General features: G+C 35.8%; 5 protein-coding genes across 7 annotated transcripts in view; 3 read left to right on the top strand and 2 right to left on the bottom strand.

Annotated features, from left to right (window-relative positions):
* The window catches only part of LOC114880958 (rab3 GTPase-activating protein catalytic subunit), a 65,126-nt gene extending 62,136 nt beyond the window's left edge, over positions 1-2,990 (top strand). The window contains exons 9-14 of the mRNA XM_029197510.2: positions 38-179; positions 587-767; positions 1,047-1,146; positions 1,827-2,146; positions 2,202-2,405; positions 2,481-2,990. Of these exons, the coding sequence (XP_029053343.1) occupies positions 38-179; positions 587-767; positions 1,047-1,146; positions 1,827-2,146; positions 2,202-2,405; positions 2,481-2,708 (1,175 nt within the window). The 3' untranslated portion in view covers positions 2,709-2,990. The remainder of the gene's footprint in view (positions 1-37; positions 180-586; positions 768-1,046; positions 1,147-1,826; positions 2,147-2,201; positions 2,406-2,480) is intronic.
* A 941-nt stretch (positions 2,991-3,931) lies between these two features.
* LOC114880957 (divergent protein kinase domain 2A-like) lies at positions 3,932-7,057 on the top strand. Of its 2 annotated transcripts, none has more exons than XM_029197508.2 (4): positions 3,932-5,516; positions 5,879-6,179; positions 6,273-6,403; positions 6,524-7,057. In XM_029197508.2, exons 1-4 carry the CDS (start codon positions 4,911-4,913, stop codon positions 6,713-6,715), a joined length of 1,230 nt encoding a protein of 409 aa, XP_029053341.1. In that variant the 5' UTR covers positions 3,932-4,910; the 3' UTR covers positions 6,716-7,057. The 2 variants fall into 2 exon arrangements, with proteins under 2 accessions (XP_029053341.1, XP_046141733.1); XM_046285777.1 differs by having other exon boundaries at positions 5,057-5,181.
* On the bottom strand, positions 6,412-11,149 carry LOC114880956 (eukaryotic translation initiation factor 2-alpha kinase 1-like). Of its 2 annotated transcripts, XR_003790192.2 has the most exons (10): positions 10,666-11,149; positions 10,243-10,413; positions 9,769-9,925; positions 9,213-9,685; positions 8,951-9,141; positions 8,712-8,888; positions 8,479-8,634; positions 8,270-8,407; positions 7,890-8,193; positions 6,412-6,584 (listed from the first exon to the last, which is right to left on the bottom strand). XR_003790192.2 is itself a non-coding variant. In XM_029197507.2 (9 exons), the coding sequence occupies exons 1-9, from the start codon at positions 10,733-10,735 to the stop codon at positions 7,978-7,980; spliced, it is 1,749 nt and encodes a 582-aa protein (XP_029053340.2). In that variant the 5' UTR covers positions 10,736-11,149; the 3' UTR covers positions 7,879-7,977. The 2 variants fall into 2 exon arrangements, 1 of the variants encoding a protein (XP_029053340.2); XM_029197507.2 differs by lacking the exon at positions 6,412-6,584 and having other exon boundaries at positions 7,879-8,193.
* Positions 11,150-11,568: 419 nt separating this feature from the next.
* LOC123987840 lies at positions 11,569-14,297 on the top strand. The gene is made up of 5 exons (XM_046285995.1): positions 11,569-11,630; positions 11,708-11,951; positions 12,091-12,221; positions 12,340-12,509; positions 12,595-14,297. Exons 1-5 carry the CDS (start codon positions 11,593-11,595, stop codon positions 13,665-13,667), a joined length of 1,656 nt encoding a protein of 551 aa, XP_046141951.1. The 5' UTR covers positions 11,569-11,592; the 3' UTR covers positions 13,668-14,297.
* A 3,063-nt stretch (positions 14,298-17,360) lies between these two features.
* Positions 17,361-18,227, bottom strand: LOC123987834. The gene has a single exon (XM_046285985.1). It carries the CDS (start codon positions 18,225-18,227, stop codon positions 17,361-17,363), a length of 867 nt encoding a protein of 288 aa, XP_046141941.1.
* Between the last annotated feature and the right edge of the window lie 3,917 nt (positions 18,228-22,144).

Below are 22,144 nucleotides of genomic sequence, written 5' to 3'. Positions count from 1 at the left end.
CGACTTGCATTGTACACGACGTTAACATTTTCTTCAGAGTCGGAAGAAGAAGAGTTTTTCGAGTGCACCAGCGAGGAACCACCAAACGAGGACGATTCGGTGACAAGGACACAGCTGAAAGCGAAACATCTATTATGGAACAAACCAGCAGGAAGATTAGCCAAGCATCCTTCGTTCAAGTAAAATCTGCAATTCTGTTTCTTTCATTTTATATTATTAGGAGTATCTTGCTATTTCCTAATGTTAGAGTTTTGTCAACCGCTCATCCCTTTTCTAATAAGTGAAATGTTTGGTTTATGCCTGCATACAAATTAAGAAACAAGGATAAAAAGTTTTGCTTGTTTTCTCTTCGTTAGGCGCAAATGTTTGTTGCGCGCACGAGAGGGCCGAGATGTTGCGCGCGCATGTAAGTCTTGCGATTAGATATCCCGATTGGCGCGAATTTGAAACATCAATAACTACAATTACGTAACATCAACCCTATTTCTTGAAAGTATTTAAATAATTTGTTATAGTTTTTACAAAAGCTTTTGTTTATTATGATCTTAGTTTAATGTCGGTAATATAAAATACCACTATTACTTAGGTTAATTCAAAGCGGAGATCCTCTTTACTTACCGGTAACTCAGGATCCCGTGCCAAAAACTGAAGATCAGCTTGAGGAAGATGCACAAGTTATGATGCAGCTTGGAACTGATAAACAAGCTTCAGAAATGCGGGCTAGATTAATGAGTGCTTCTTTATTATCTGATATGGAGTCTTTCAAGGTGATAATCATTGATACATTAATAAATGTAGCTTAGGCCAAAGTGATTAACATTACTTTCTGAATTTCTCAAAATTTTAGTGCCAGAACACTTGATTGATGCTTAACTTGTTATATTTTATTAATTTCAATAAATGATCAAAAGGTACAAGAATTTTCTGGCATAATAACAGATTTACAACATAATGTAACAAAGAGTTAAACATTTTATTTCAATGAAAATTATATTGTAAATAATTTGTTAAATAAACTTTATGAAAGCAACTACATATATTTATAGGCAGCAAATCCTGGAGCAGTTTTAGAAGATTTTATTCGATGGTATTCCCCAAGAGATTGGGTAGAAGATGATGGAACAGATGAATGGGGTCAACCTACAGGTTCTTCACAATATCATATAGTTTTTAAACTTCATTTACATGTTAACTGCCATATAAATATTTCTAATTAAATAAGTAAAATAATCCCTAATAATATACAGTGTGTCCCGCATAACTGGAAACACTCAATTATTTCCTAAACTATTAAAGATACAAGAAATTGCTTTGGTGGTCATTGCATGGTAAGAGGGGGCAACATTTTGACGTAGACGAATTTTTTTTTGCATTGTTATTTTCAAAAATATAATAGCAAAGTTTGGTTTTTTAAATGGAACTATATATTTTTCTTTCGATCATTTGATAGTGTTTTTGAAGTCGAATTCATTAAGCTTGCATGTATACACTTGATTTTCATTTGTTTTCGAGATATTGCGCTAACAAATTTGGAGATTTTTCACAGGAAAAATTTACTTCAGTGGGAAATATCAGCAGCGGTCAACGTCAACGTCAAAATGTTGCCCCCTGTTACCATGCAATGACCACCAAAGCAATTTCTTGTATCTTTAATAGTTTAGAAAATAATTGAGTGTTTCCAGTTACGCGGGACATACTGCAGATTATAGATTCGTATGCAAATTCAAGTATCACCCAAATATGGATGACATGGTAGTCAACGTGTTAATAGAGCGATCGGAATTTTAAATAACATTTGTGTACATTAATAATATCATTTAATATAGGACATTTATCAGCAAGAATGCTAATTCCAAATAACCCATGGTCTACAAGCTGGAATTCAGCTCAACCTGTTCCTGCGCATCGACAGAAAAGATTGTTCGATGATACAAGGGAAGCAGAAAAAGCTTTGCATTTTCTAAGTTGCAAACGTATAGGACAAATCGCACAGTTTCTGTTACCGACTTTAAGTCACGCAGCGCTTTATACTTTAAGCCAACAAAAACAAGATGCTTTACCAAATTTGCCTGATGTTGCACTCAGTATATTAAACAAACTGCAGTATGCGACAAAGCCTATTCATCAAAAACTACACTTGTACGAGGTATTTAAAGTTTTATATTTACAAATCTGCAATGAAATAAATGAATTTATTTTAGGAAATTACTCGCGACATTGAAGGAATTGAAGCTCTGGTTGCCCAAGTAAACTCCTTGCAACACAAACTGGGAGGAAATGATGATTCAAAAGAGTTTACTTCGTTTCTGATACAGTTAATGCGAGGAAAAGAAGTAGAAGTACCAGGTGGATCCAGAGGAAATATTGGCTCTCGAATAACAACAATGTTCAGAGATGCTCAAAAAGTATTTAACTTTAATCAGTTTTTAATTTAGATATTTTTGTTCATTATGTAATATGTATAAATATGTATATTTTAGGCTGCCCTCGTAATGACTTCTCTCAACAGTAATGCTGATATAGATGCAATTGGAGAGAATAAACTGAAAACATTCCCCGAACCTTCCTGTAAAGAGTTTATCTTGCGTATTGTAACACCAAGACCTTCACCAACCTCCACACCACAACCACAGAGAATGTATGCATGTCTCAAACGGGATTATATTCGCCTGGCTGGATTTTTCTCTGAGGATTCCATATTTTTATAGTCTATATTTCTAATGAATTCATTTGATTTCTTTCATAATGCTGCTAAAACTCAGTACCTGTCTTTCAGTTTTTTCAGTCGCCGTGAAATATTTTCATTGAATTTGTAAGAAAAAAGAAAAAAACAGTGCACAGTATAAACAAAGTCTTTCAAATAGAATTGATATAGGTGGAAGCAGTGTCCAGAAAACAAGTATCATCAGCTTTTCATTACACACCTGAAGTTAATTTATATTTATTTGAAACTGAGACATACAATTTTCAATTGTACATTAAAAAATATATCTTAAACATAAACATTCTTTATAAAAAAATAAACCATGTGAAATATTTCTTCAAGTTAGTTACACTGTTTATTATGACGAATTTAATAATTAGAGGTGAAAACAGAAAGTTCCATATGATACAATTCAGTTCTTCCATGGTCAAATGTGCATGTATGTATTTATGTACAATATCAATCATAGTATCCGTTCGTCTAGTGTATTTTATAATTTCAAATAAATTATTGAAATTCTAAATTATTGAATACTCGAAAGCTTTTATCAGATGATTATGTTAATTACTTTAACGCGTTTATTAAATAATTATTAAACAATTGTACAATATCAATCATAGTGTCCGTTCGTCTAGTGAAAAAGCACTGACTTTCGAGTCCAAGTCTAACCGCAGCAAATATCATAAATCTAATTATTGTACGTACACACAGTACAGTACGTGATTTAACTTCATTCACGATCGTGATCGTGATTCTACGATCACTGTGATAAATCACCGTTAGTGATTTTGCACGCCATCTCTACACTATAGATAGTAGAAGACTGGAATTGGCAGCAGATCCTGCAATTTCAGCGATTTAAATTTTAAAGGGAATAGTAAAGTTGCAGGATCTGATGCCTTTCTGCGCGCAGACTCTGTTTTGTTTCTGCCTCCAATTTGACAACAGGTTATTTTAGCAGGATCTGCCTGCACGGTTTCTGCCGCCAATCTGCTATATGATTCTGTCAGCAGGTTTTGTTTGCAAAAACCAAGCCAAATGCGGAAACAGACGGATTTGTAGACAGATTCTAACAGAATCTACTGCCAATCATTGATCTTCATGCAGATTGCTAACTGGGTGCTTACTGGGAACGTGATCATCTGATTATCTGATATACTATCATCAAATGGTTTCAACAATTTTTTAATATGTTCTGAATCACTTTTTCCTTATACATAATTTATGGACAATCCTAGAAATTGAATAAAAATATTATCAATGTAAAAACAATTAACGTTTACAGAGGGATTTGAACCTGATACAAAACCGTTACACTGCCTTAGCACTCCAATTTTTTTCAAATTCAAAAACGTTTATTTACATAACAATAAATTTTACAAAAATAGAGATGTTATGCCATACTTTGTACTTTATCGCATCCAGTCTTTCGTAGTTCCTATCCCTAAAGATTAACCTACTTATTATACCTATTCACATGTCTTATGTACATATATTATAACTAGCATAATACATTTCATGGGACTTATTCATACTGCGGTTTACTTAATTTCATATACGATTTATATCTGCTTATTGTCATTTTATGTAGGAAAAACAGAAACAAAAACCTATATACTTATTGCATGTTCAGCGTGTGAGCTAACCCTGTTTGTTTAATTCCTAATTGTTACACTGCCTTAGCACTCCGATACATTGCCTCAGGACTACAAACACTGTCGAAAATACGTAATTTAATTTCCTTAATTTCTATGCTCGTTAGTTGCATTTATAAATATTAAAGATTGCATAAAACACTTATTTGATCAAAAATGAAATTTCTGTATATATGTATGTATGTATGTATTCTTATATCTTTTCTTAAAGACGTACGGATATAATATAAAATTTACATAAAAATTCTCTTCGCTGTAGTCACTGATACCTATACATATATTTACATATGTATATATATGAAGTTTCATATACTCTTTTCACAATGTTCTAATAATATTTAAAAATTCTGAGATTCTAAGGTCCCCTCATAAGATCTTGCGAAATGCAATAAAGATGTGATACGATTAACAACAGAACATATGATAATATTTTTATTACATCAAATTATGAATAAAAAGAATTAAGTTAGAATTACATACAGAAGACCGCTCACGCACTATATATCGTTGTATTTCTATGGTTATGTTTCAGTACTGGTAACTGGTAACACATGATTTTATCGTACATATATAGTATTTTAAAATTTAAGAAATGGGAGTTATTCTTTCTCATTACAATAGTAATCTCTTTAAAATGGTCCACAATAATTATACTCCGACCAGACATAAATTATTTGACAGAATTACATAAATGTCCAACATGTTTTGGTACTTCTGCGTGTGATTATATTCATGAAGTAGATATTACATTTCGTGACTTTTACTCCGCGTTTTCTTATTATTTTGGAGTAAAAAATGTATTTTTTGGTACATTTAATACAAGTAAGGTTATATTGAAAAAATTGGCGCAATCTTTTGAATTAAATGAATTTGATCGTATGATTTGTGAAAACGTAAATTTTTCCTATATTTGTCCAATGAATACAGAAAAAACAGATAATCAGATTGATGTAAATTTTTATAAACTCATAGAAAAGCAAGTCAGTTTATCTTTTACTCAAGATCATTTTAGTCATTTAAGACTATGTCCAAATGTTCGTCATTTAAATGATCTGTTACACCCTATATATTTTAGCAATAAAAACGTAGATTCAGAAACACTTGATATAAATATTTGGACGCTAACAGTTCTTAATCCTGAGCCATTATTTTTACAGGTATAGATATTAATTTATAAGTTCAAATATTAATTACCTAAAATTTATATATTAAACTATGTATCTGATTTTTTTGTTAAATACAAAATAAATATTATAAACATTGATGTAACTGGGTACAGACCAAGGTGAGCCTTGGCCTTTCAAAAATGTGGCTAGCTTTTTCACCATTCTAAAATTTTAAGATTCTAAAATTCTAGTTTCAAAATTCAAAAATTTCTAAGGGAGCTGGCACCCCCTAAAAAATTGTAGTTATGCCAATGATTATAAATAATGTTACAGTAAAGGTTCTTATTCTGTGTATACATAAAAATATCAGCATTGAATAAATTTATAAGTAAAATATTTTTACTGATATATAGATATTATCTGCAGACAAAAATTGGCCAGTGCCAAAATATTTTGGTGCTTGTGGACGAATTATAATTGAAGAATATGTGGGATTACCATTAACTGCTTATTACAATGAACCATGGTTAAATAGAGCTAAAATAGTTTCCAGTCTTTTAAATGCTGCTCATACGTTCACTTATGAGAATGAAAATTTCAGTTTTTATTTAACTGATGTATCAGCTGATAACATAGCAGTTGATTTAAAGTATAATGCGAAATTCATAGATTTAGAAAATGTGATTATTGTTGACAAAAATCTTACATCTAAAGGTAATATTATTAATTCAAAAGATCTTGTCATTTAAAAACCAGCAGTGAGTACAAAAAATAATATGTACATGCTTTCTTAAATATGTTTCTTAGAAAAACCACCAAAATGGGATGAATTACATGTAAATGCAGATGACTTGAGTTGCCCCGAATGTTTGGCATTTTCTTCTGTTGAAATATGTAATCATAAAATTAGTGACCATAACTATTATGCAATATGTAAGGTTGGTTATTGCTATGATATACCATTTATATAAATTTGTTACAAGAAATAACTAAATGTTTTGAAACAGAACACCTTAATTTTCTATTTTCAATTTTTAAACGAAATATTATATTTGCAGATACTATTGTCACTAAATACAAACAATAGTGTATTAACTGGTGGTCTCCTACATGATATACCTGCAAATATATTAAAACAATATTCGAATATACAGTATTTAATCAGACAATGTGTTAACCCGGATGGACCCTTAACTAGAATAACTGCAGGAACGGAACTTAAACAATTATTAGATATTGTTATCCAATAGTAATTACTGTTAAAATGTATTAATTTGAAAATAAGAAAGAATTTTTGCAAACTTTGCTATGTTAAGTCACATCTATACTGGTCAAATTTAATATAATTCATACCACTATTATTTACAAACTTATGAAAAAAAATAAAGAAAAAATGTATTGAACAAAAGTTACTGCATACAAAAATTCGTTGTACAGTGCTATTTTGTTTAAATGATTATTTGTACATTTTAAGACTCAATATTAATAATGTAGTTTATTTTATTATTAAGGTGTCACCAGATTCATTCATTCTGTCTTTTTTTTTATATATGTATATTATGGAAAATAAAACTGTATATTTATTTAATTCAGACCATTTCTTTAACACTAATTTATATTATTATTATTAGTAAATTACATTTTTTTCATTAAATTTGGCAGCATGAGTTTTCCGTGATTTGTATGGCTGTCAGCATATTAAAACAATATTTTGCATATGTAATTCGATAAATATCAAAATTATATTTCATTAATGAAATAGTTCAAAATTGATGCCATGAACTTTCATAATATAGTAGAATAATTGAACTGCTACTGCTATTGCTGTTATAAAAGCATCTCAATTAAACATATTTATACAAAGTATTTAAAATACATGCATGTCACCATACACGAAATTTATTATTTTGTATACTGTTTATTGCAAGTAAATTCAAAATAAATAACTTTAAAAATATTTACAAAAATTTTATTACAATTACTAATTCTAATAAATAGATTAAAAAAATTCTCTACATTCACATCAAATTGATGCATATTATATTCATATAAAAATATGACCTTTATTATTATTATTATTATTATTAATTCAATAACATATATGCAGTTTGATTTATTAAATTTTATTTTCTTAAATAAAAATTATACGTTAACTTCACGATTTAAATTAAAAAAGAAATAAATTATTAAATGTAATTTTTATATTTATACGTATTTGATAAATGCATAATTCTATTACATAACTGTCCGAGTGCTGACAAACAATTTTTAATTGAATTAATAAGCGTTATAATTACTAACATAGAAAAATTACTCATTTTGAAAATACTCAGTATTTTTTAAATACATTCCTGCAACTACTCTAGCACTCAAACATTTAATATGTAATTCTCAAACCAAAAAGAATGTCATAAAATTTGTTACCTCATTTTATTGCTCATTATTGAAAAAATAATACGAGATATACTTCTTCTAAAAGATTGTCTTCTTTCAATTCAATTATAAGGAGCGTTTATGTATCCTTAATCGGTATATTAAATTTAACTATTTGTCTTTCTAACAACGATATCCTTTCTTGTAATTTATTTATTGTCTCATCTTTTTCAGCAATATCATTTCTTAACTGTGCTATCGTTATATCTTTGTCTTCATTTAAGTTTTGTAACAATTGACTCGTTGATGGCCGCTTCTCAGGATCGGTTTGAACTAACTGGCTTACTATATGTGCCTGTATGCGAATTAATTAAATTAACTTTGAAATATTTCTTTGATCAGATATAAAAGATTCTGTTTTAATTGCATACCCATTTAGGATAAGTAGCAGTCAATGTTGTTGGTATTTGACCTCGCTTTAAGCCATTAATTACTTCAATCCTCTCCATGTAAGTTTTTGTATGTACTAATAGTTCTAGAAGTACTATTCCTAGACTGTATATGTCGCTCTGTAACGATATAAATTAAATTGACGTATTTCTTAAAATTAATATTGAATCAAAAAAAGCTGAGACAGTACTTTAGGATTACATTTCCCCTGTAGTTGTTCTGGTGCAGCGTACATATGTGTACCAAGTATAGAACGATGATTTTCCCTTTGCAATGGACAAGCTAAACCAAAATCTCCTAGTTGTATTTGCAGTCGACCTGACATTGAAATAAATATATTGCTCGGCTAAAATAAAGGTAAAAAATTATAAAAAGTTTCTTAAGTGTTTTATTTGGAATGTGAACTTTTTATCTTTATATTACCTTTATGTCGTGATGCACAATTCCACGAGAATGTATATAATCTACGCCACACAGAATTTGCGTCAATATTGCAATAATCATTGTTTGTGATGTCATCTCTACTCTTTCGTCGAGCCATTGTTGAAGAGTTTTCTCACAGAGTGCCATTTGTATATACAATGTTGCGTATTGTTCGTTCTTTAAATTAGATATTAATTTTTTAACGTTCTTTCAAATAATAATAAAAATTATATACAAACCATTTGAGATACATATGGATAAAGTATTTTATTGCTACTAGTTTCTTCATACGAATCAGTACCATCTGTATAATTTGTATTATTTTCTGTTTTCTTATCTTGATTCTTGCTATCATTTCTGAAAGATATACTATTTGAATTATTTCTATCAATATTTTCTTCTGTAACATTTCCATCATTTAATTGCTCCCCTATAATAACAATTATATACTAAATTTCAGTGAATAATTTTTCTTTTTTAAATTTCTATAAATACACTTACCAAATTTACAATTTGCGTTTTTATTTTGTTGTAAAAATATATCTTCATCACTTTTTTTTGGACTTTGACCACTACAATTACTGTTAGGACTTAACTGATTCTGTGTACTAGAAGATTGACTTCTATACAATTTATATCTGCTCTTTCTTCTGTGATTTGAAGAACTTGATTTGCTTTGAAAATGATTTGGAGATAATAAACTTGGTATAAAAGTTGAAGATAGCGTTGATTCAATCCAGGCACCTTTATACGAAACTATATTGGTATGATTTAATTTGGCCAACGTTTTTACTTCTTCAAGATGCTGCATGATACTTTTAACTCGTCCAGAACGTACTATTATTTTTTTGATAGCATATTCGATGCCATCAAGACGATGCAAGGCTTTGAAAACATTTCCAAACCCACCAGCAGCAATAAAACCTATTTCTTGAAACTCTCTGTGATACCGGGACCATTCTGGTATTAATGAACTGTACAAGATAAATGTAAAACAGATTACATAATCCTTTTATAATGACACATGTCTACTGATATCTTTTATTGAATCTTATACCTAGGAACCTGCAGTATACTTTCACAACCAGTTGCTGCACGTGCAACTGTGACTAAATGATACAATGCACGTTGATACTGACTTCTCAATGTTTCAAATTCCATCATATTGTATGAACTATCAATTAACTTCAATTCGTGAAGCCTATCACAAATAGCTAAAACAAGAAGAATAACTAATTTTGATGTATTACTTAAGTTAAGAAAACTTAGTGACAAAATTTAGACTGGAAATGGAAAAAGAATTAATTTAAAAATTATCATATTCACAATGCAACTATTTTTAATAAACCATCAAGAAATATTGAAAAGTTACTTTATGAATTTCATAATATTATTATATGATGACAAAATATAAGCATGTCCATTCTATAATTACTGTATTTCATTTTAGAATTATATAAACATAATGTTGCTCCTAATACTATTAAATATACAGTTGTCTTAATTTTTATAATAAAAATACATATATTACCAAAATATAATTTGTTTCTGCGAACCAAATTATCACCTTCGAATAGCACACAAAGCTGTTGTATAAGTGACTCGATTAACAAACTGGTAGAAGGTGTAACTCTGCTTACAAGTTGTCCATTATTTTGATTGCTATCATTATTCAAACATACTGTAGTTTTTGCACCATTGCCTACCAATGCAAATAACATATGAAACATTAAGTATAGAAACAAGATACACATTCATATAGAAAGATTGATTAAAATTGTAATTTTTAATTATGTTCTTAAATAATCAGTATTTTATTATACTTAAAGATTAAGTTTTGTAAATCTCTTTATTAAAATAATATTGGCATTTTAAATAATATAATGTTTTAATGAAATAATTTATTTGAATACATTTTTAAATTGAGCGGGTATTTTAAGGTTATATTACTTACCTCTGTCAAATCTTGTTACCGTAGATAAAGAATCCCAAGGATTAGTTAAGGGTATAACGTTATTCTCCATCCTTATTTTACTTAATATTTTGGTTAATATTTATATTTCTACAAGTTTATGTAGAATAGTTGTGTTCTTACAATCTGTAATATCGCTACAATATCTTCATGCTTTTTTTCTCTAGAGGAAATGTGTCATTGAGGTAAAACTTTACTTTATCGGACCCAAAATTTTGGACCTTTTTTTTTTAGATTTATAGGTTTTTTTGCGTAGAATCTGAAAATGCTAGTTTTAACTTTAGGAATCCAATGGTTAAAAGGTTATAAGCGTGTAAAGTTTGACATTTTTAGCGGATTTGCTGCGTTATTGTGACGCCATATTGCCTTATATGTATAACCTGATTGGTTCTCACATGGGCAGATAGTCTCTTTCTAAAATAAATATAAACCTAACTAACTCATTGTCAGACACTATCAAAGGGTCTAGCCGTATAAGCATAGTGAATCGGCCTCAGCAACAATTTCGGTTGATATTTATACCTCATAATACTTTTTGCCTAAACAACAATTGTGTGCAATTTCAACCCTCCACCCCCTCTGATAAGGGAGATATGAGGGTAAAACCCTAAAACTTTACTATTTTTTTTCTCGGAAACTATTTAAGATATTTGAACACATTAAAGTGCAACGTGCAACTAGTATATAGGTATTCATTAGCTGTATTTCATATTTTTTTTTTCAAAATTTTTATCCGATGATTAAAGGTAGAAAATTAATAAATAAATTTTTGGAAGTGATTTTTATAAACAATCCCTTGAGTGACACCCACCGAAAAAATTAAGAATAATCCTTTACTATTTAACTATTATCTGTAAAAGTTTCAAGAGTGTCGGATTGGTACATCATAGTTAAAAAAAAATAAAACCAATGCAACGCCCTTTCATAAAGCAAAGCCAGGCCAAAGAGTAAGTATAATAAGAGGCGACACTCTGAGAGAGAAACTACTTGTAGAGTGGGACAAAGTGATCCTACCCATTTAAAGGGCCATTCGGCTATCTTCGGTTTTGACCGTGAACAGTCGTGAGCGCACGACAAGTTTGTACTGTGGATTCGCGTACACAACCTATATTGTGGAAACTTCTTTGTCAGAATGCTCCAAAAAGCAAGAGTTTATGGCATTTCAGACCGTCATGAACCGGGAATTTCCGTACTTACCTGGCAGGTACCAGGTAGATACGAAGTGCACTGTGGCTTGGTCATTTCTGTTGGAAACGTACAACCGTGAGGTTTGTATATTTATCAGATATCGTTTCTTGTTCTACGATTTTGTTCCGTTTTCTACTTTCTGCTGTGTGTTTTCTGCTTTGTGCTTTCTATTTTCTATTTTCTATTTTCTGGTTTCTGTTTTCTGTTTTTTGTTTGCAGCATTTTTTAAATATCAACATGAGTGCTCCAAAACGAAGTGGAGTTTCATGCTCTTACAAAAATTGTACAGCAAGATTCAATCGAGGAGGGGAAGGAGTACATTTTTTTAGATTTCTTAAGAATGGAGACTTGTAAGTATTATAAAGTCATATGTCTGTAACAATATAAGAACTTAGGTACTATAGAAACATAAATCTTGGAACAATAACATGCTTCAAGTATATATATTTATATCATTATATTCTTTAGATGCAAGCTCTGGCTTCAGGCATGTGGTAGAGAAGATCTTCCGTCTTTGGAATATCAACACTACCACAAGACCTGCAGAGTATGTAGTAACCATTTCGAAAATAGAATGTACATGGGTCCTTCCAAGTCCAGGTTATTACCAACAGCAGTTCCAAAGCAGATTGAGTCTGGTATGAATATTATACAAGTATTAATTGTATTAACCATTTAATTGTAGTAATTGAGTAATATATTGATCTCTTATTTTCATATCAGATACAAATATTCAAGAAGAGAGCGGTAATAATCCTGAGTTTCAGCCTCCAGCAAAAATTCGTTTTATGCCTTCATGCAGAAAGCTGATAAAGCTTCTCCTAGACATGTTGATTAGACATGTTGCTGGTAACGACAACGTCGTGGCAGATTCTCTGTCTCGTATAGATTCTCTTCGCCTTCCGGTTGAGGTCGATCTTAATGAGCTTGCGAAGCAGCAGCAAGCCGATTCACAGCTTCAGTTGATTCGTAACTCTCCTGACCACCCGTTGAAGATTAAAGCGATCCAGTGGGGTTCTAACCACACTACGATCTTTTGTGAGATCACTGGCGAGGCCATTCGCCCGTATATACCGGCAGGTCTCCGTGAAACCGTCTTTGGTATGTTTCATCGCCCAGCGCATCCAAGTGCCAGAGTCACCGATCGCATGATTCGCCAGCGATATGTGTGGCCTGACATGCACCGCGACATTGCAAGTTGGTGCAAAAGCTGTATTGATTGTCAGCAGTCTAAGGTCTCTCGTCATGTGAGACAAATTCCTCAGCATTTCGTTGCTCCCGATGGTCGTTTTGATCATGTCCACATGGACATTGTTGGACCCCTGCCTCCGCAGGATGGTTACATATATTGCCTGACGATGGTGGACAGATTTTCCCGTTGGGTCGAGGCGGTGCCCTTGCGAGAGGCATCCGCACAATCTGTTGCGAGAGCATTCTTCGACACGTGGATCTCACGTTATGGAGCCCCGAAAATTTTGACTACCGATCAAGGTGTCCAATTTGAATCCAGGCTCTTTTCGGCTCTCCTCTCTTTAATTGGTTGTGAGCGCATTCGTACAACACCTTATCACCCCGCATCCAATGGCCTTGTGGAGCGGTGGCATCGTGTGTTTAAAGCTGCAATTATGTGTCATCCCGACACGAACTGGACTCGAACTCTTTCCACGGTCCTTCTTGGACTCAGATCTCAGATTCCTACTTTATCAATTGATGGAAAACAAGCTCACTACTGCTTTTCATATAGAGTTTTATTAATTGTCAATTATTATAAATTTGTAACTACGCTGTACATTTAACTGGTCCTAATGCACTTGACACGGCTTAGAACGCTCAACAACGGTTTTGAATTCTCTGATGAGAACACCCACGAACGGAATACGAAGTTTCTCAAAACACAAAGCTACCGCTTCAAACGTCCCCACGAGAATGGAAAAACTTCCATCCGGAACGGGAAAACGACGCTTTTCCCGGAAGTAGATGTCGCGGTAAATTTATCGGAAGTGTACGCTTCGGCGAGACGGTCGACCATCAGCAGAGGTCGCCACACTACCCCCTTCTGTGGCGGCACCTACTTCCGGTGGGCCGTCCCGTCGAAAAGTGCACTTCCGGCTGCCGCGGCGCACTCTGTAACGCTAGAAAACGCGGGAAAAGGCATTTTCCCTCTCCCACGCCAACGCTTGGCGTGAGGCATTCGTTTCCTCGACCGACCACGGAAAGGTCGAGACGCCCGTCCATGGTTTAAGTTTATGTGTGTCCAAAGCAAAAGGATTACTGTACATTATAGATAGACGAATTATATGTAAGACTGACTAGTTAAAATAAAAGATCGGGATTTATATTTTTTGTGAAAGTTTTAGTGGTGTCGAGACTTTCTTTTTCCCCTTCATGAGAATCGCCCGTTGGTACTGTAGGGACCGCGCCTTACCACGTACGCAAAAGACCCTACACTTCCGAGTCTCTCGACCCGTTAGGGAGAGCAGACGACACCCTCGAATAGGTCCTTAAGGGTTGCGTTGACTCTTCTAATATTTCTATAAATGCCGGTTTCAACCGTTCCAACTGGTCCTTTCCTCGTAACTCGATAAGGAAGGTGCGATCGGATATTCTCCGCAATACGCGACATGGGCCCTCGTATGGCTGTTGCAGGGGCCTTCTAACAGCGTCAACGCGCACAAAAACATGACTGCACGAATATAAATCTTTAGATACAAAGTGCGATTTGCGTGCGTGATGCACCGTGGGTTTTGGTCGTACTTGTCTCATGGCGTCACGGAATTTACTAATATTAAAACTGTCAAGAGGTTGAACGTCCATAAAAAATTCGCCAGGTAATCTAAGGGGTGCACCATACAATAATTCAGCTGCCGATGCACCTATGTCCTCTTTAAAACTACATCGCAGTCCCAATAACACCGTGGGAAGCACCGCGACTCAGTCCTGTGACTCGTGACACATTATTGCCGCTTTTAGGGACCTATGCCACCGCTCTACCATGCCATTCGACGCTGGATGGTAAGCAGTGGTGCGGATTCTTTTACACCCTACAAGAACCGTTAACGCAGAAAATAGTTGAGCTTCAAATTGAGCTCCCCTGTCGGTTGTGATAGTGGCCGGGGCTCCAAACCTCGCCACCCATGCGGCGTAGAATTCTGAGGCGACGATTTCCGCAGAAATATCCTTGACTGGCACAGCCTCAGGCCACCGGGAAAACCTGTCTATCATCGTTACACAGTATTTATAACCCTTCGCTATGGGCAGAGGTCCTATAATGTCTAAGTGTACATGGTCGAATCTACCCTCTGGAACAACCATCTTTTGAGGAACATTGACCGTATGTCTGGCAACCTTACTTCTTTGGCAATTAATACAAGTTCTGGCCCACCGAACTACATCTCTATTCATTTTTGGCCAAACAAATCTACTGCCAATCATCCTCTTCGTAGCTCTACCACTCGGATGCGCAAGATTGTGGACGGTATCAAAGATGCGCCTTCTTAACACTGCTGGTATATAAGGCCTGATGTTGTCGGTGGATATGTCACAATAAACGATAGTTTCAGAACTATCTAATTTAAGCTGTTTCAGGTCTAATGAAGAACCACCCTGCAGAATACGTGTAAGCTCTGTATCTAATTCCTGCTGTTGGGCAATTTCTTGTGTACTCACCACGACTGGCATACTGACAACGTCCAGCCGTGATAGAGCATCAGCCACTGAATTATTTACTCCCGAAATGTGAACTATCCTAGTAGTGAACTGTCCTATATAATCAAGTTGACGTAATTGTCTAGGTGAGGCTTTATCAGATTTCTGTGCAAAAACGTAAGTCAGTGGTTTATGGTCCGTCTGTATGGTAAAGTCACGTCCTTCTAACATGTGTCTAAAATATTTGGTTGCTTTAAAAATTGCTGTTAATTCTCTGTCATACGTACTGTACCTTGACTCTTGGGATGTGAACCTTTTTGAAAAAAAACCTAGTGGTTCCCACATTCCTTTAACTTCCTGTTGCAAAACCGCTCCCATAGCAATATCGGAAGCGTCTGTAGCTAATATTAAAGGTGCGTTATCGCGTGGATGTACCAGCAGTGCTGCATCCGCCAATGAGCCTTTACACTTATCGAAGGCTTCCTCAGCCTCAGGCGTCCATTGAATAACTCGCTTATCGCGTTTCCTTGCTCCTTCTAAGTATTTATGAAGTGGAGCCTGTATCGCAGCTGCATCCTTAATGAACCTTCGATAAAAATTTAGAATACCCAAAAATCTGCGCAAATCGGCTATTGTCTTTGGCTTATTATAATTTTTAATGGCTTCAACTTTTTCCGGTACAGGCCTGGCTCCCATGGAGTCTATCAGGTACCCCAGGTACTGTACAGAATGTGCCCCAAAAACGCACTTCGACGAATTAATCGATAACCCGTAAGCCTTTAGCCTTTCAAAAACACACCTCAGATGCTCCTCGTGTTCAAGCTCATTGGCAGAGGCGATCAAAATATCGTCCACAAAACAGAAAACGAAGTTCAAACCTCTGAGTACATCGTCCATGAATCTTTGAAAACTCTGTGCTGCGTTCTTTAACCCAAACGTCATCACATTAAACTCGTATAGCCCGAATGGCGTGATGATGGCGGTTTTCGCTCGATCCTCTGGATTGATTGGTATCTGGTGATAAGCCCACGTTAAATCTAAAGTAGTAAAAACTGTCGTTCCGTCAAGTCTGTGTGCGAAATCCTGCACGTGAGGAATTGGATATTTGTCAGGGACTGTAATGCTGTTTAGACGCCGGTAGTCACCACATAGTCTCCAGCCACCATTCTTTTTTTGGACCATATGTAATGGACTTGCCCACTGACTACTAGAAGGCTGGCAAATCCCTGCTGCAATAAGGTGGTCAACTTCGGCTTTTGCTGCCTTTAATTTTTCCGGGGGCAACCTTCGCGCCCTTTCCGCGACCGGTGAGCCCCTGGTTACTATGTGCTGACGTACCTGATGGGCGGGAACTTCCTGTTTTTGTACTGTCCGAGTAATGGCAATAAATTCCTGTAACAGTCGTCTGTACGGGTTGTTTATGTCAACAGTCGTCAGTGAAGTTTGAGTCGCCGTCTGTAAAAAACCAGTAGTTTGTATTTTAGTTAATTCGTCGATCAGTCTCTTATTTCGTAAATCAACCAGAAGACCGAAACGCTTGAGAAAATCAGCACCGATAATAGGCTGTTGAACCTTCGCGACAATGAACTCCCACGTGTACGGACGACGCAATCCAAGGTTCAGAGTCAACCTCCGCGATCCGAATGTACTTATCGGAGTGCCATTCGCCGCATAAATCTTAGAGTCAGTAATGGCGGGTTCTCCTCTTACCGATCTGTGCGGCAATACGGAGATATCCGCCCCTGTATCAATTAAAAAATATAAATTACTATTCCTATCCTTAATAGTGAGACGGCAGTTCTCGTCGCGACCATCCGACGCCATCTCGATCCGGGGTTGCGCAATCAGTTTCCCTGCGTGGCAGGGTTAGCCGAAGCTCCAGTAGGCGGCGGACCTGGCCATCCACAAGGAATGACGCATCGATGGGCCCTCTCAGCGAACCTCCGGTGGTAGAAACAGTAGTTGTTCCCTTCGCGTGAAGTTGACCGACTTCCAGATCGCCCCCTTCCAGGGCTACCGCGTGGCCGCCATCTTGGCTGGGACCTATAAGGTTGGCGGGACTGTCGCGTAGTGAGCGTCTCCACCATCGAGACTAGCTTCTCCACCTTAGCCTCCAGCGCCTCTATCCTGGTGGACGGTGGTGGAATCACAGGGGTTGATGCTTCAATGGCCGCCACCCTCGGCACAGATATCTCTGCAATCTTATCACCTAGGAGCGCTAGCCGTTGCAGATCCGCCGTATCGCTAATAGCGAGAACCGTTCTCATGCTCTCCGGTAATTGCTCCAAAAAGAGCGTACGCAGAACGTTTTCTCCGACTTGCCCACCAGCCAGATTTCTAAGTCTCTGCAAACAATGCGAGGGTTTCTCGTCCACCACTTCACTTCCGCGCAGCAGCTTCCTCAATTTGGTTTCGTGGGACTCATCAAATGTTTCGATGATCCGTTTCTTTATCTCCTCGTATTTACCACGCGCCGGTGGAGAGGCCAATACGTCCATGACGAAGGGCAGTACGGTGTGGTCCAAATTCGTCACCACGTAACGGTACTTCGTATCGTCGCTGGTTATTCGCGCCAGATCAAAGGTCATCTCCACTGTGATGAACCATGCAGCCGGATTCTCCTTCCAAAAGGGCGGTAGCCGTCGTAAGGTAGCTGAATTGATGGATGCCTCAGGAGCGGGCTCATTTACCGTTTCCTTTCGGTCCGCCATCTTGTCTTGCTGTCCGTCCTCTCGCGTGGGTGAATGTTCCAGCGGCATTTACTGTTTTTTTTTTTGCTTTGATTTCACGCGCTTAATAGCAGTTGCACTACGACGATCACGTCGGGGTCACCAATTGTAGGAATAAGTTATTCCTTAGGAGTTAGGATTCCTACTTTATCAATTGATGGAAAACAAGCTCACTACCGCTTTTCATATAGAGTTTTATTAATTGTCAATTATTATAAATTTGTAACTACGCTGTACATTTAACTGGTCCTAATGCACTTGACACGGCTTAGAACGCTCAACAACGGTTTTGAATTCTCTGATGAGAACACCCACGAACGGAATACGAAGTTTCTCAAAACACAAAGCTACCGCTTCAAACGTCCCCACGAGAATGGAAAAACTTCCATCCGGAACGGGAAAACGACGCTTTTCCCGGAAGTAGATGTCGCGGTAAATTTATCGGAAGTGTACGCTTCGGCGAGACGGTCGACCATCAGCAGAGGTCGCCACAATTATGTGGGGTGGTGGTAATGTAGATCTGGAGGTCGTTATGATTCCCACTGTCGGTAATGGCGTGCTCCTTTTACCTTCACCTCACTCATATATAATATAGGTCTCGAATTACTCGCGATTAACTCAGAACTGATAAACTTATTTAAATCAAACTATAAAAGTTTTAATAACTCAAAAGTATAACAAACAAGGATCACAAAATATAAATCAATCTACAAGATGAAATCGTTCAAACGCGAAACACAAATAAACTTGGAACTTTACAATTATATCACTTAAGTTCAAGGGAACTCAAAATGCACTTTAAGAAAATTCTGACGAGAGCAAATACAACTAGGAATGCGTTCCTGAAATTCACACAGCTCCGATTTTAACATTGTCTTTCAAGCCGGTGGATGAAGAACGAAAAACATTCAGGACAACTGAATAAATGTTAATTAAACAATTTGAAAAAACGCGCAGGAAGCGGAAACGCGCAGGCGACGACGCGACGCCGCCACAATTATACTCCAGGTGGCGCCATCTCTATATAACGTTATGTACTGTAGATATCAAACAAATGTATATAGTTACCTATAGATCTTTATTTACGATATTTATTATTAAAATCAGGGAGTTCCGCAGTTATATCTCACCCTCTAATTAAAATAAAGCCATAAAACGAAGTTTTGGCGGCAGGACTCGCCATAAATGTTGGGAAAATGAACATTTTCTACCAATATAAGAGGAGGGGAAAACAGTTGTGTATTGTTGTTTTTGCGAACATGTCTTGATTTAAAATTAATAATAATAATAAAACATATTTCATATTTTCTCTTATTATTAACAAATTTCATTATATCTAAATATAATCTAAGTATATTTTATTTAACATACTGTCAGTAAATATTCTCAAAAAATCATTTTTCCAGTAATGAACAACGATTACTTACGCAAGTATTTTTATTAGTAGAGGAGTTCATTTTTTGGGGACTATATTCTGTATTCTGTAACATAAATACATCTTTTTAGATAAATTAAGGCTATCCTGTGATTATTTCTTTATTTTTCAATTATATATTTTTAAAACAATCGAACTTACCGGTCACTTTAACTTGAATTTAACCGCAAATGGCGCAAATCTGGTAAACACAGTTTGGTTAAGGGGGGCGTTTCATTTTTTCGGTGGAAGAAAACGAGTTTTTTGGGAATTTTTTTCAGCAAAACTACGCAGTATTTTAATTTCCCTAGTTCAGACGATAAAGGGATGTTTTCTGAACATACAGTTAAAATTTCAAGTCAATCGATTGAATAGTTTTTTAGAAATCATGACCGCCAGTTGTAAAAAACCTGTTTCGAGAAAAACGCGTTTAAAGTTGCTGCGCGCTACATAATATACCTGCGCGCCAAGTCGGTTTACGGTCTATAACTTTCACAATTTACTTAGTTTTGAATTGAAACTTTGTAGAGATATTCTCAAGACTTCAAACTACAAGATTACGTAAAAAAATCGATTTAAATTGGTCGATATTACCGTAAAATACTGTAAAATGTAAAAAACCCTAGAAATCGCTCAGATGACCCAACTGTTGCGAACCTCGCCTGTATGTAAGTATGTGTGCAATATCGTGTGAATTTAGCTGCAGGCTTGTAATCGCAAGTATTGAATGAAATGTAATATGGCGACGATGCCATAAGAGTATGACTGCAGCATGTCTGCATTATGTTATATCAATGCTCATAAATTAGGAGCCAAAATTCAAAGGAATATACAAACAATAGATAAGATATTGTAAAACTTTCAACACGGGTGATCGTGCTGGGAGAGAGTTGGAAATCCGGAGAAATAAGACTGTCACACTTGAAATTTCTAAGAAACTAATTTATTGCGGGCCGTATCTAATTCGTTACTCTTAACGAAAATCATGTTGGTTTTTGAAACTGTCGAAGTCTCTTTGCCATCCTGCTTATTTACAGAGGGTTCTCTCAAACGTTGCCTCGGCAGACAACAACTAAACGAATATCGGTATTCAGAATGAACATACGCGACCGATTTCGAGGCAAGTCGCCCTGAATACTGCCCATAAAGAAACGGTAAAAACCTATATACAGAATTTGCGTTACGAGCTTGGCGTGTTAGTATATCCTAAAAGCCCTAACAACATTTTGGAAGCACAAGGCTATGCCTAAGAAGCCGAAATGTGGGAACGGAATTCTAGAAACCGTCGCGTATTCAATAGGTTTACAGATAGATCCGACAGAGAATCGATTAAACCCACGGAACGATCAGTAAATCCGAAATTCACAGCGCGGCAATTCGTTAGACGGAACGAAAACGTCTCGAATAGTCAGCGTACGCAGTTTGGGATTAAGGCGAGGATTAATAAAAACTCTGAAACCTAGCACGTTTTAATAACAGGAAATAGATTTATTCTTAAGAGATAATAATTGTCGAGGCGATGTGTCTTATTCGACGGTCACACCGAATCTACCGTTTTTCGGTGCTTTCCCAGGCTGCCCAGGAAAACACATGTGCGCCTCTTAACTTTCTAAAATGCGCCTGGAAGGTTTTCCCTTGGACACATTTCTGCAGCCTTCGTAGAAAAAGAATATTTCGCTCACCACCAAGTCTGGCCTCTCAAAAGCCCAAGAATGGTGGTACGCGTTCACTACACCACCCCCTCGCCAGTGTTAACGTTATCAAAAAGAAAACAGAAGAATGGAAGTGTAACTATGAACGACTTTAAAGTATTATGCATACGAATCAACAATAAGATTTACGTTACGTATCTATATAACCGCTACTATAAACGTTTCTACATACCAATTTAAAATAACGGATAATATACGAGTAAATATAATATACTAAAACTACGATTAAAATTAGATTAAATACTATAATGAGTATACATGTGTCGCAATCGTTTAATGGAGAGGGTTTCGTCTCCCCAGACGCCTTGAGTTCGGGCCGGGGAGCGCTAGGTGGCGGCGAGAGGAACCGTGCTCTCGCAAGCGCTCGCCCGGCATGCGGCTCGAATATATACAACGTTCGAACCGCGGTATGATAGGTGTCTGGGGCAGGGGTCGTCTGTTGTCAGCCCCACTGACGAGTCTAACAGACGATCCCGAGACGAAACACCGCTTGTTTTCTTTCGACTGCTACACATGTAGATTACGTTATAATAATAATGTATAATACGCAGCTTATACTTAATAATTACGAAACAGTAATAATAATATACTCTAACGTTACCATGTATAACAAAACGATACAATTTAATCAAAACCCAGCCTGTAACCGTTCTGGAAAACGGACACGTCTACCTGATCGGGTCTTAGAATGTAGATATAGTTGTAACGATACTGTTATTATATGTACATTGATCTGTGGGAAGGGATTCGTATATTACATTATATCCAATGTA

The sequence above is a fragment of the Osmia bicornis genome, chromosome 5 (assembly GCF_907164935.1).
Source record: "Osmia bicornis bicornis chromosome 5, iOsmBic2.1, whole genome shotgun sequence".
Classification (NCBI taxonomy): domain Eukaryota; kingdom Metazoa; phylum Arthropoda; class Insecta; order Hymenoptera; family Megachilidae; genus Osmia; species Osmia bicornis.
The sequence above is the reverse complement of the archived record's forward strand: the minus strand, read 5'-3'. Positions and strand labels throughout refer to the sequence as shown.